Source organism: Tamandua tetradactyla, chromosome 5 (assembly GCF_023851605.1).
Source record: "Tamandua tetradactyla isolate mTamTet1 chromosome 5, mTamTet1.pri, whole genome shotgun sequence".
Taxonomy (NCBI): Eukaryota; Metazoa; Chordata; class Mammalia; order Pilosa; family Myrmecophagidae; genus Tamandua; species Tamandua tetradactyla.
Window position 1 is genome coordinate 182,161,194 of NC_135331.1, and position 14,087 is coordinate 182,175,280.

The 14,087-nt window shown below is 37.6% G+C and overlaps 1 protein-coding gene across 5 annotated transcripts in view; it reads right to left on the reverse strand.

Annotated features, from left to right (window-relative positions):
* TBC1D32 (TBC1 domain family member 32) overlaps window positions 1-14,087 on the reverse strand; it is a 325,899-nt gene that overhangs the window by 89,769 nt on the left and 222,043 nt on the right. For all 5 annotated transcript variants that reach the window (XM_077162779.1, XM_077162778.1, XM_077162776.1 and 2 more), the window contains one exon: window positions 2,546-2,671. In XM_077162779.1, the coding sequence (XP_077018894.1) occupies window positions 2,546-2,671 (126 nt within the window). The remainder of the gene's footprint in view (window positions 1-2,545; window positions 2,672-14,087) is intronic.

Below are 14,087 nucleotides of genomic sequence, written 5' to 3' on the forward strand. Positions count from 1 at the left end.
CGTTGGCTTATGTCCGCAGCAACAAGATTAGGTATCCTCACCTGGCCAAGTTGACAACTGAATCTAACTACCACATGTCAACTTGGCAGTTACTCACATCACCTTAAACAGGTGCAAAATATTCTCTTCTGGCTGTGGACCTGTGAATCTCAAAATAAGTCCGGTGCCAATATGCAAAGGAGGACAGTTTCCATAGGGAGAAATTGGAAGGAAGATCTGCAGGCAAACACCATTAGATTTCCAAGTCTGAAAGTCATTTATCCTTTGGCTGTAGAAAGCGGCAGTCCCACCCCTTCCAAGGGCCTATGCAGTGGCCGGCCTCTTTCCAAATCAACCTCGGGAAACATCGAGGAGACCACCTCTGGGCTCCACTCTCTCCAGGCATCAGGGCCACCCCTGGGCTCTCTGCCATTTCTGGGGCACACGCTCAACCCCTCCACATGGTGGCAGCCAGGCTCTCCCAGTCCCCCAAGGAGCATGCTACGCCTTTTCCAAGGCCCGAGGCTGCACAACTATTCCACTGCAATGAGAGGGGAGACTCATCCTCGCCCTTCAGGGTAAACTCACCCTCTCCACACATACAGGTGGGTCCACTCTCCTGGCCGAGGTTTCTTGGCTTCAGACCCGAACTTCCATGGTTCTCACTCTGCAAACTCCAATCTCTCCCTTTTGTGTCCTCCTTTGTCAAGATTGGCGGTGGTTTCATTTACACCAACAGTCTCTTCAAGCCCTCCAGGACTTCTCCATCAGTCTCCTCACAGTTCCTCCAAAGTCTTCCCCTTAGCCATCCAAAACACAGTTCCAACAGATCTGGCATTTGCAAACCGCAGCAGCACCCCACTCTCCGGTACCAAATCTGTTCTAGTTTGCTAGCTGCCAGAATGCAACACACCAGAGATAGATTGGCTTTTAATAAAAGGGGATTTATTTTGTTGGTTCTTCAGAGGAAAGGCAGCTAACTTTCCACTGAGGTTCTTTCTTACATGGAAGGCACAGGATGGTCTCTGCTGGTCTTCTCTCCAGGCCCCTGGGTTCCAACAACTTTCCCCGGGGTGATTCCTTCCTCCATCTCCAAGGGCCTGGGCTGAGCTGCAAGTGCTGAGATGAGGAATGCCGAGCTGCTAGGCTGTGCTACGTTGCGATCTCTCATTTAAGCACCAGCCAATTAAGTCAAACGTCACTCATTGCAGCAGACACGCCTCCTAGCCGACTGCAGATGTAATTGGCAACAGATGAGGTTCACGTATGGTTGGCTTATGTCCGCAGCAACAAGATTAGGTATGCTCACCTGGCCAAGTTGACAACTGAATCTAACTAACACAGATGTTATCAGATTATAAAGTTCAACATCAAAAACCATTTATCATGAAGACAGGTATTTTAAATCCTAATAACATGGTGACACTCTTTTTTACATAACTACTACTATTATTATTGTTATTCCTTGTATTTTTTCAAGGAATATTGATGTATTTCCAATATAATGTGATATAATTGAAAAGTATATATCAGCAATTATACATAAGATGCTGATTATGGAAGCAAAATTCTCCATTTAGGTAATTTATTAGTTAATTTTATCATGAATCATTTCAAAGGAGCTTACTTACTACATGTCTAGGTGAACTTCTAAACAAACATTCCTTCAAAACAATTTTAAGTCATGAGAGCTGGTATAAAAGCTAAGGAAAGATAACGTTTTTAAAAGTATCATATAGTAAGGATGTCGCTACGTCTCTGAAAACAGGCTTGGGAAGTGCTGAAGTGAGTAAGGAGCTATGGGAAGCTATGAACTAGAAAGGGAGCCAGGAGCCTAGCCCATCCTCTGAATGAAGGTAATTTTATAAACCATGAGAAAAAGGTAGGTATTTTCTCTGTTGTAAAAATCTTTATATAAAAGGAAGAACCAGTTTATCTGATCATCCTTCAAAGTAACTTTGTAACATTTTCAGTACATGACTGAATACACATGATACATATTTCAGAAACACTTTTTGAATCAAGTCAGGATATTAACAGTTGGAACAGTGAATAGATGCAAAATGTTCGAAGACATTCCTGAATTTCATTAATGTAAGTAAAAATAAAATAAAAGCCATTTCTATGAGTTGAGCTCATGTCAATTCAGATTAAATCTCGACAGGAAATTCATATTTCTATGATATTCTAAACCTAATACACAGTAGGACAAGCTATAGGGAACTTATATATAGCTCAGTGAACTATACTTAATGTTAGTTCTACATGTCTCAAAATGGTATGAGACAGAGAATATTAAATTAGCACATAGGATTTAGAATACCAATACATAGTGTTGATAGTCTTTGGTATATTCAAATGACAGCTGGTTAAACCAAGCAAACTGTTGCTTAGGCAAAGGTAGAACAGTATTCCAGCTTTTCTTACTAAGACCTTTTAGACATTTCAAAAAAGCTTGGAATCATATGGTATTCTGGATATAGCAATACTAAGCTTCAGGAAGTACAACTGCTATTCATACAATTTGCACCAAAAGAAAACAAACAAAACAAAACAATGCACTCACCTGCTCCACTGATTATATCAGGTCTGGTCTTCATCATTTTGCAGAATTGTCCCCGGCAGTTTTCTATCCATTCAGTTTGTTTATCAGAAATATTGATGCATAATAAAAGCTTGACAAGTTCATTATCTAATTAAGAAAGATAGTACATTGTAACATTATAATAGGATATGTTAGATACACTGAAATATAAGTCTTAATGTTAAGTAGGTAAAGTTATAAATTCCAATATATATATATATTTATTTCAAGGGAAAATAATTTTTCTGTAATTATATTCTATACCCATCGATTGTACCTTTCCACATTTATTAAAAGCTCATAAAATGGATTATTGATTTATTAAAAGCCATAAAATGGATTATTAATTTTAACACCATGATTTTTTACTATTCTTTCATCTTAGTATGAACAGAATTCATTATGGGAATCTGGTTTAAGAGATGGTATGGATCTCAAGGTTTCATTAAATATATTAACATGAATGAACATAACACTTACTCTTGTATACAGTCAGGTGCAATTTTATTCTTTTATTTAAGCAGAAAGAAAGCATGAATGTAAAAAATCTCTAGTCAATTATTTATTCCCGCTTCTTAAAAAACATCTTACTGAAAATAATGAATGGTGCTGAAAGAATATCTATGGTTAAAAGATAACTTTTCTTCCTTTGAAGTAAGTTCATGAGTCCATAGCAACTTCCATTTAATCAAGTAGCTTTGAAGTTATTTATTCCATGAGATTGTTTATTTTGAAAAATCAGTGGGTAATAAATAAAATAAGAAATTAAATGTTTAAAAAGGATATACATGTATGTAGACATAGAACTGTATGTAAGTATTATCACACATGTAGATAAAGTCAAGGTAATTAAGGAAAAAAAGAAATTCTCTTATTTTCCAGAAGAGTCTGAAGAGAGCAGTAGTCACAAGAACTTGTACCTTTCTCTTCATAACTTTTCTTGAAGGATATTTGTGGAATTAAAAGGGGACAAGTACATCTTGAAATTACAGGGTCAAAGGCCTGACTGCATTTCCTGAAGATGAGGATTGAGAATGCTAGCACTCTGAAATACATCGACCTAAGCTCTACCTAGCAATGAGGACACAAGCAATCTGAGACATCTTCACACTTTGGTTTAGACTCTTTACCTAAATCCCACCAGGAACATACTAGCGGACAACCTGACGCTAAAGAAGGTTTCAACTAATTCTTTCTTGTTTTTCCCTAAAATGAATAAAATTATAATAAAGACAGCTAGTCTATATTTCTCCAGGTTTTAAAAATAAGACAAATAATCTTTCTATCATAACAGAGTGATTTTACTTTCATTTTTCCTTCCATGACTTGTAAAAATCCTTTCAAAAATATGTATGGAGGTGATACTATCTGGTTATAATAATCAAGACAAATAAAGTCACTACTCTCATGAAACTTACATGCATGTAAAGTACAAGTAACACATGGGTTACAATAAGCATGCAATGAAGGTATATACACCAATCTTTTGATCTAAATTTCAGGATTTTTCAGTCCTAAAAATAAATCTATATGCCCTTACACAGTATTCATGATTATCTTACATAAAATTATATGTATGTAATTATATAAAACTATAATTTATATAAATATTTCCCTATTTGGGACATAAAGTCAACAAAAAAACTCATGTCAAACTGTATGCATAGTGTCTCAAACAAACGCATAAACATAGGCACATATATATATACTAAACATATGCACACACACAAATATACACATAAATAATAGCAAAAGTATTCCATTGTTGAAAAATGTAATTCTGTATAAAGCTAATACATTATGTTTGAATAGCAAGAAAAGAATGATAAAGAAGCATTTCACACATAGCCCCAATGAAAAGGAATAACTAGGGAAAAAATATTAAATTAATTAAATAAAGGAAAAATGATTTTTTTAATAATAAAGGCCTCAAAATCTTTAATCCAACCTCAAGAAATATCAACATAAGTGATTAATTTTAATTTTGTTGAAAATTTTAAGTTATTACTAACAAAAGTTTTAATATCAAATGTATCTTGATATGAATTAGGTAAAAGTCTTGCTTTAACAACAATGAAACTAAATTTTATTGTTACTATTTAAAATATCCACATTACTTATTTCCCAAGAACAAACTACCTAGCACCTAATATGAATCACTTGTGTCCCCATGGCTGCAAATGCAAACAAAGGCTTTTTCCATTTTTGTTTCCTTCTCTATTTTTCTCTTTTACCTGTGTGAGACTTGTTACTTATTTCCTGTGTAAGGATGCAAGTTACATGGTCTCCCAGCGTCTCCAATCTCTACCCTGTCCTTTAAAATCACTGCTACTGGTAGAATTGTGGGAAACCCGTGGAGGAGGGAGCTTGAGAACTCAGTCCTTCAACGGAAACAACTACTAAACAGGCAAGAATTGTCTGAAACAACTATTTGAAACTACAAAGGCCAGAATAACATTATGCAACATTATACAGGAAAGAGAGGGAAGAAGTGTTTGATAAATTACAGTAAAGAACAGTAAATTACTCTCTTTACAAGGCGGCTACTTTGTTCAATCTCCCACGCTTGCAGTAGACCACTGTAGGTCCAGCCCCAGGGTAGCTGCTGGTGACAGAAAGGGACATAAAACTCCTCTTTCCAAGAATAAGAGTGGGCATGGCTGATCATTAAATAAGGCTTTTTGATTAGCAAATTCAGGTAACTCAGGACCCGCTCTGAGGGTAGTTATTGCTTCAACCCACTCAGGGCAGAGACAGTGTGGTGAAGACTTAATGATGCTGCTTTTCCTCAGGACTGTCAGAGACAGTTAGGAGAAGGGCTGTATTTGCAGGGCAGGCTGGGAAAGCTCACTTTTGAGAAGCCATCAAAGAAGCTCTTGGCACCCTTCTGGATCCCTTTCCCAGGAAAATTTGGAGCCAGTCTGCGTCGTTCCTTTCATGGGACACTGTCACTGTTCTTGCTAGGAAAGACCAACTTGGGAAAAGTTCTCTCTGTTGTGCCCTCCACCCAGAATATGCCCTACAGCAGCTGGAAACAACAAAAGAAAAGTACAAAACTACAGAGGCAGATAGGCTGCGACAAAAGCCTCCAGCTTCAAACACCCGGAGAGGGAGAGCTGTCTTCCAGGAAACAGGGTACAACCAAACTACTACAAACAGGGTAACTTCAAAGCAATTAACAAGCAAAATCCCAGGATAAGACAATAGCCTGGAAAGACAGAAAATTCTGCACACTACATTCACCATGGGCAGACCTTCCTTACAAGAGGGCTGAATCTCAAGAAAATCTCTGTCTTTTCAACAGTTGGTTACGAAACTAAGAAACAGTCATCCCAGGAACTAAATCACAGAGCTAACATTTTAAAGTATTGAAATGTACGGTGTGCAACAAGAGTACAAGATAAATAAACACGAAATGACAGCACATCCAAAGAAGAGGATAAAAATCGAGAAAACACTAAGAAAGAAGAAAAGTATATACACCAAAAAAGACCTTTGAAAAAATGATCTTAAAAATGATCAAGGAAATGAAAAGAAATATGCAGAAAGAACTAAGAGATATCAGGAAAACAATGACAAGGCATACAAGACTCTTAGTAAAGAGAAAGAAATTTGTAAAAGGAACCAAACAGAACTACTGGAGTTGAAGATCTCAATAACTGAAATTAATAATGCCTAGGAAAGTTTTATGAGCAGACTAGAGATGGCAGGAAAAAAAAGCAACGACCTTGAAGATAAGACACTTGAAATGAGTCAGGCTGAGGTACATAAAGGAAAAAGGAATAGTAAAAGCAAAAATAGCCTAAGGTACCTCTGGGACACCATCAAGCACACCAATAGATACATTATGGACATCCCAGAAGGAGAAGAAAGAGGGTAAAGGACAGAAGGAATAGTCAAAGAAACAATGACAGAGAAATTCCCAAATAAAACAAAACATGTGACTATACATATCCAAGAAGCCCACAGACACCAAAGAGCATAAACAGGAAAAGTATACCCTGCCATACATTGATCATACTATCAGACGAAAAAGACAAGGAAAGAAAAAAGCAACATGTTACATCCCAGGCAGTCCCAATTAGATAGAGTGCTGATTTCTCATCAGAAGCCATGGAGGCAAGAAGACAGTGCCTTGAAATACCTTAAAGAAGAAAACAACCAACAACCAAGAGTTTAATATCCAGCAAGACACTTTTTCAAAAATGACGGAGACATTAAGAGATTCTCAGATAAACAAAATCTGAGAGAGTTCATTACTTCTAGACTTACCCTAAAAGCAAGGTTAAAGGGAGTTCTTTAGATGGAAAGGAAAGGACACTAGACAGTAGTTCAAAGCAGCATAAAGAAATAAAGATGAGCAGGAAAAGAAACCAAACGCCAGCATTATTGTAGGATTTGTTTGGTATTTAATTCCACATGTAGCTTCCTACCGGTGCTAAAATGCAAACGCAAAATAAGTAATGATAAATCCATGTTTCAGAACATACAATGTACAAATATACAAACGGTAACAAGAGCCAAAAAGAAAGATGGTGGGGTGACAGAAGGGTATAGGAAAAGTATATGTGTATGCTATTAAAATTAAGTTGGTATCAAACCAAATATGATTGTTATATATTAAGTATGTTAAACTTTAACCCAATGGTTTAACTTCACAAAGAGAGCATGGAAAATTTATACAGATAGAATGAGAAAGAACTCAACATAGTACAACACAAAAAATCAAATAAATATAAAAGTATGCATTAACGCATTAACATCAGTGAGGAACAATAAAGCTGTAAGATATGCAAAGGCTAATTATTAAAATGATGGAAGAAAGTCCTCCATTATCAGTATGACTTTGAATGTAAATGAATTAAATTCTACAGTCAAAAGGCAGTGATCGGAAGAATGGATAAAATAGCAATGATACAACCATATGCTATCTGCAAGAGACTCACCTTAAATTCAAAGATACAAGGGGGTTGAGGGTGAAAGGATGAAAAATACAAAAAAAAAAACCCACAAAAGCCATGTAAGTAGTAGCCAGAAGAGGACTTGGTGGCTATACTAATACAGGTTAAAAAAAAAAAAGTACATTAAGTAAAAAACAGTTAGGAGAGACATACATGGCGATTATATACTGATAAATGGGACAATTCAATAGGAAGATGTACAATTACAAATACATATGAACCTATATGAAGCAAATACTGACATATTTGAAGGGAGAAACTGACAATTCTATATGTAGGAGACTTTAATACACAAATATCAGTAGTGGATAAAACACCTAGTCATAAGATCAAAAAGGAAGTACAACCCTTGAATGATACTCTGAACCAACTAGATCTAACAGATATATAAAACACACCTTACCCAAAAAACACAATACACATTTTTCTCAGGCACACATGTATATTTCTTCAGGATAGACCATTTGTTGGTTCACAACACAACTCTAAACAAGTACAAATATACTGAACATATAATGCATATTCTCCAACCACAATGGAATGAAACTGGAAATCAATAACAGAGAGAGAAATTCAAAATTCATGAGTGTGTGGAAATTAAACAACATACACTTAAAAAAACCAATGGGGGCAGGCCACAGGGGCTCAGCAGGCAGAGTTCTCACCTGCCACGCCAGAAACCCAGGTTTGATTCCAGTGCCTGCCAACGCAAAAAAAAATCAATGGATTACAGAGTAATTTGGGCAGTGAATAAAGAAGTATTTGCAAAGCCCCTTGGGGAACTGGGGAGAAAGGAGGAAATATTCAACTTCCCCATTTTATGAATTTCTGATATTGCGCAAGTAGTAGGGATAACCAAATCAATAGGCCAAGCCCTCAATCTTGGGTTTCGCCCTTATGAAACTTATTCTTGCAAAGATTAGGCCGAGCCTACTTGAAATTAGGCCTAAGAGTCACCCCAAAGAAACTTTTTGTTGCTCAGATGTGGTCTCTCTATCCCTAAGCCAATTGGCAGGTGAATTCACTGCCATGCCCCCTATGTGGAAGACGACTCCCAGGGGTGAAAATCTCCCCAGCAATGTGGGACAGAAATCCCAAGATGAGCAGGGACCTGGCATCAAGGGTCTGAGAAAGTCTTCTTAACAAAAGGGGGAGGAGACTTCCAGGGCAAGATGGCAGCTTAACAATGTGCGCATTTTAGTTCGTCCTCCAGAACAACTACTAAATAACCAGAAACTGGGACTATGTCAGTGACCGGACACACAGCATACCCCAGTGTGGACCAGCTGGACCAGCTGCGAGCCCCCCCCAGAACCATGAGTTCCACAAGCTGTGGTGGCCAGCGCCCTTCTCCCACAGGCTGCTTCCCAGAGGGGAAAGGAAAGAGACTTTACCAGCAGCAGGGGCTGAGCACAACTAAGCTTCAAGTGTGGAATTAATTCACAAATTCTGACTACTAAAAATAGGCCCCCAGCTCAGGTGAACCTGGTCAAAGCAGAGGTCACTCATTTTGCCCCGGCGTGAGTGAAGGCGGCAGGGCTGACGGAAAAAGAGAAAAAAAAAAAGAAGGAAACAGAGGTTTTTGTGGCTGTGTTTCTACAAAGGCTTGACTGCCTTTGAATACAGCAGTGGGGCTGCTCAGGCTGCAACTGCCCCAGGCATAAGCAGAAACAAGCTCGTTTGGGAGCTTATCTGGAGCCTGTGCCTTCCCCAGGGGAGGGATGAAGCCCAGCTCAGGTGGCATCCCTCCCTCAAGGAATTCAGACACCAGGGCTTGGTAATTTGAAGCCATTAAAACCAGCCTATAACCTATTCTCTGTCTCCACCATGCCCCAGTAGGGAGAGTCTGCCAAAGTTAAAGGAGCCACAACATCTTTTGCTGGTGGGACCCGCAGGCAGACAAGCGCCACATACTGGGCAGGATAAGAAAAACAGAGCCCAGAGACTTCACGGGAAAGTCTTTCAACCTGCTGGGTCTCACCCTCACAGAAAACTGATGCAGGTGACTCCTTTCTCCTGCTAGGAGGCCAGTTTGGTCTGGGAAAATCCGGCTGGGGTCTATAATACCTATGTAGACCCTTCTAAGTGTGTGTGTGGGAGGAAGGCACCATACAAGCAGGGAAAGAAACAAGAAAACAAGGAATGAAAAATTCTCCTCTGTTAAATAAAATTCAGGTCCAGATAAAACTGAACTGAATGTCAAAGAACAGATAGATAAGAAATTCATCCAGCAAGAAAACCCTAGGTAAAAGAAGTGAAAGCAATCTCCAGAATAAACTCATTAAGGTAATTAAATGCCTAGATGCCAGCAAAAAATAACAAATCACACTAGGAAAATTGAAGAGATGGCCCAGTAAAAGGAACAAACCAACAATTCAAATGAAATACAGGAGCTGAAACAATTAATTCAGAATATACGAACAGACATGGAAAACCTCACCAAAAATCAAATCAATAAATTGAGGGAGGATATAAAGAAGGCAAGGAATGAACAAAAAGAAGAAATTGAAAGTCTGAAAAAACAAATCACAGAACTTATGGGAATGAAAGGCATGCTAGAAGAGATGAAAAAAAAATGGAAACCTACAATGGTAGATTTCAAAAGACAGAACATAGAATTATTGAACTGGAGGATGGAACATCTGAAATCTGGCAAGAAAAAGAAAATATAAGGAAAAAAATGAAAAAATATGAGCAGGGTCTCAGGGAATTGAAGGGCAATATGAAGAACACGAATATACGTGTTGTGGGTGTCCCAGAAGGAGAAGAGAAGGGAAAAGGAGGAGAAAAACTAATGGAGGAAATTATCACTGAAAATTTCCCAACTCTTATGAAAGACTTAAAATTACAGATCCAAGAAGTGCAGCATACACAAAAGAGAATAGATCCAAATAGACGTACTCCAAGACAAATCAAATCAGAATGTCAGAAGTCAAAGAGAAAGAGAGAATCTTGAAAGCAGCAAGAGAAAAGCAATCCATCACCTACAAGGGAAACCCAATAAGACTATGTGCTATTTCTCAGCAGAAACCATGGAGGTAAGAAGACAGTGGGACGATATATTTAAATCATTAAAAGAGAAAAAGTGCCAACCAAGAATTCTATATCGAGCAAAACTGTCCTTCAAAAATGAGGGATGGCCATTAGAGAAATGCAAATCAAAACCACAATGAGATATCATCTCACACCCACCAGAATGGCCATTATCAACAAAACAGAAAATGACAAGTGCTGGAGAGGATGCGGAGAAAGAGGCACACTTATCCACTGTTGGTGGGAATGTCAAAGGGTGCAACCACTGTGGAAGGCAGTTTGGCGGGTACTCAAAAAGCTGAATATAGAATTGCCATACGACCCAGCAATACCATTGCTAGGTATCTACTCAAAGGACTTAAGGGCAAAGACACAAACGGACATTTGCACACCAATGTTTATAGCAGCGTTATTTACAATTGCAAAGAGATGGAAACAGCCAAAATGTCCATCAACAGAAGAATGGCTAAATAAACTGTGGTATATACATATGATGGAATATTATGCAGCTTTAAGTCAAGATAAACTTATGAAGCATGTAATAACATGGATGGAACTAGAGAATATTATGCTGAGTGAGTCCAGCGAAAAACTAAAGGACAAATACTGTATGGTCCCACTGATGTGAACCGACATTCGAGAATAAACTTGAAATATGTCACTGGTAACAGAGTCCAGCAGGAGTTAGAAACAGGGTAAGATAACGGGTAATTGGAGCGGAAGGGATACAGACTGTGCAACAGGACTAGATACAAAAACTCAAAAATGGACAGCACAATAATACCTAATTGTAAAGTAATCATGTTAAAACACTGAATGAAGCTGCATCTGAGCTATAGGGTTTTTTTGTTGTTGTTTTTTACTATTATTACTACTTTTATTTCTTTTCTCTATATTAACATTTTATATCTTTTTCTGTTGTGTTGCTAGTTCCTCTAGACCAATGCAAATGTACTAAGAAACGATGATCATGCATCTATGTGATGATGTTAAGAATTACTGAGTGCATATGTAGAACGGTATGATTTCTAAATGTTGTGTTAATTTCTTTTTTTTTCTTTTTTTTCTTTCTTTCCGTTAATAAAAAAAAAAAAATGAGGGAGAAATTAAAACATTTTCAGACAAAAAAAATCACTGAGAGAATTTGTGATCAAGAGACCAGCTCTGCAAGAAATACTAAAAGGAGAACTAGAGACAGGTATGAAAAGACAGAAGAGAGAGGTGTGGAAAAGAGTGTAGAAAGGAAGACTATGAGTAAAGGTAAAAAGAAGGAAAATTAGATACGACATATAAAATCCAGAAGGCAAAATAGTAGAAGAAAGTACTATCCGTGCAGTGATAACACTAAATGTAAATGGATTAAACTCCCCAATCAAAAGACATAGACTGGCAGAATGGATTAAAAAACAGGACCCATCTATATGCTGTCTCTACTCAAAGGACATGAGGGCAAGGACACAAACAGACATTTGCACACCAATGTTTATAGCAGCATTATTTACAATCACCAAGAGATGGAAACAGCCAAATGTCCATCAACAGAGGAGTGGCTAAACAAACTGTGGCATATACATACAATGGAATATTATGTAGCTGTAAGACAGAATAAAGTTATGAAGTATGTAACAACATGGATGGACCTTAAGGACATTATGCGGAATGTGATTAACCAAAAACAAAAGGACAAATACTGTATGGTCTTACTGATATGAACTGACATTAGTGAATAAACTTGGAATATTTCATTGGTAACAGAGACCATCAGGATATAAGAAGTAGGGTAAGATATTGGATAATGGGAGCTGAAGGGATACAGATTGTGTAACAGGACTGAACATAAAAACTCAGAAATGGACAGCACAATACTACCTAACTGTAATACAATTATGTTAAAACACTGAATGAAGCTGAGTGGGAGAATGATAGAGAGAGGAGGGCTGGGGGCATAAATGTAATCACAAAGAAAGATAGATGATAAAAATTGAGACAGTATAATCTGGGAATGCCTAGAGTGTATAATGATAATGACTAAATGTACAAATTTAAAAGAATGTTTTTGCACAAGAAAGAACAAAGGAATGTCATTACTGCAGGGTGCTGTAAATAGATGTTAATTAATATTTTAAAATTTCAACCTATGTGTGAGACTAAAGCAAAAAATGTTTATTTGGTACAAAATTTATATTTTGACTGGTGCATCTCCTAATATAACTTATGTAGATAATTGGTCGAACAACAGAAGTACATGGAACCTTGGGTAGGACATGAGATTTTGTTGGTTTGTCCAGTGTGATGCCCTGATAAATCCCAGAGTGATTTGATCAGTGAGTGGAAAAGTATTTGCAAAGTCCCCTTTGGGGAATGGTGAGAACGGGGGAAAATTCAACCTCCCCAAGTAGAATTCTTGGATATTATCACAAACAGTGTGGACAACCAAAGCTACAGGCTGAGCCCCCAGTCTTGGGGTTTATTCATATGAAACTTAACCCCACAAAGGATAGGTCAAGCCTACTTAAAATTAGGCCTAAGAGTCACCCCCAAGAGAACCTCTTTTGTTGCTCATATGTGGCTTCTCTCTCCAGCCAACACAACAAGCAAACTCACCACCCTTCCCCTGTCTATGTGGGACATGACCTCCAGGGGTGTAGACCTTCCTGGCAGCATGGAACAGAAATCCTGGAATGAGCTGAGATTCAGCATCAAGGGACTGAGAAAAACTCTAGAATGAGCTGAGACCCAGCATCAAGGGACTGAGAAAACCTTCTCGACCAAAAGGGAAAGAGTGAAATGAGACAAAGTGTCTTGGCTGAGAGATTCCAAACAGAGTCAAGAGGTTATCCTGGAGATTATTCTTACGCATTAAGTAGATTGTGATTGTGAAAACCTTGTGTCTGATGCTCCTTTTATCTACCTTGTCAACAGATGAGTAGAACATATGGAATAAAAATAAATAATGGGGGAACAAATGTTAAAATAAATTTAGTTTGAAATGCTAGTGATCAAGGAAAGGGAGGGGTAAAAGGTATGGTATGTAAAATTTTGTTTTTTTCCTGTTTTTGTTTTATTTTTTCTGCTGTCTTTTTATTTCTTTTTCTGAATTGATGCAAATGTTCCAAGAAATGATCACGATGATGAATATGCAACTATGTGATGATATTGTGAATTACTGATTGTATATGTAGAATGGAATGAGCATATACTAAGAATGTTTGTGTTTCTTTCCTGTAATTGCTTTTTTTTTAATTAATAAAAAATTTTTTTAAGAGGGGGAGGAGAGAAATGAGGCAACATAAAGTTTCAGTGGCTGTAGAGACTTCAAACAGAGTCAAGAGGGTATCCTTGAGGTTATTCTTATGCATTATATAGATATTCCTTTTTAGTTTATCGGGTATTGGAGTAGTTAGAGGGATGTACCTGAAACTGTTGAGCTGTGTTCCAGTAACCTTGATTCTTGAAGACAACTGTATAAAGATATAAATTTTACAATGTGACTGTGTGATTGTGAAAACCTTGTGTCTAATGTTCCTTTT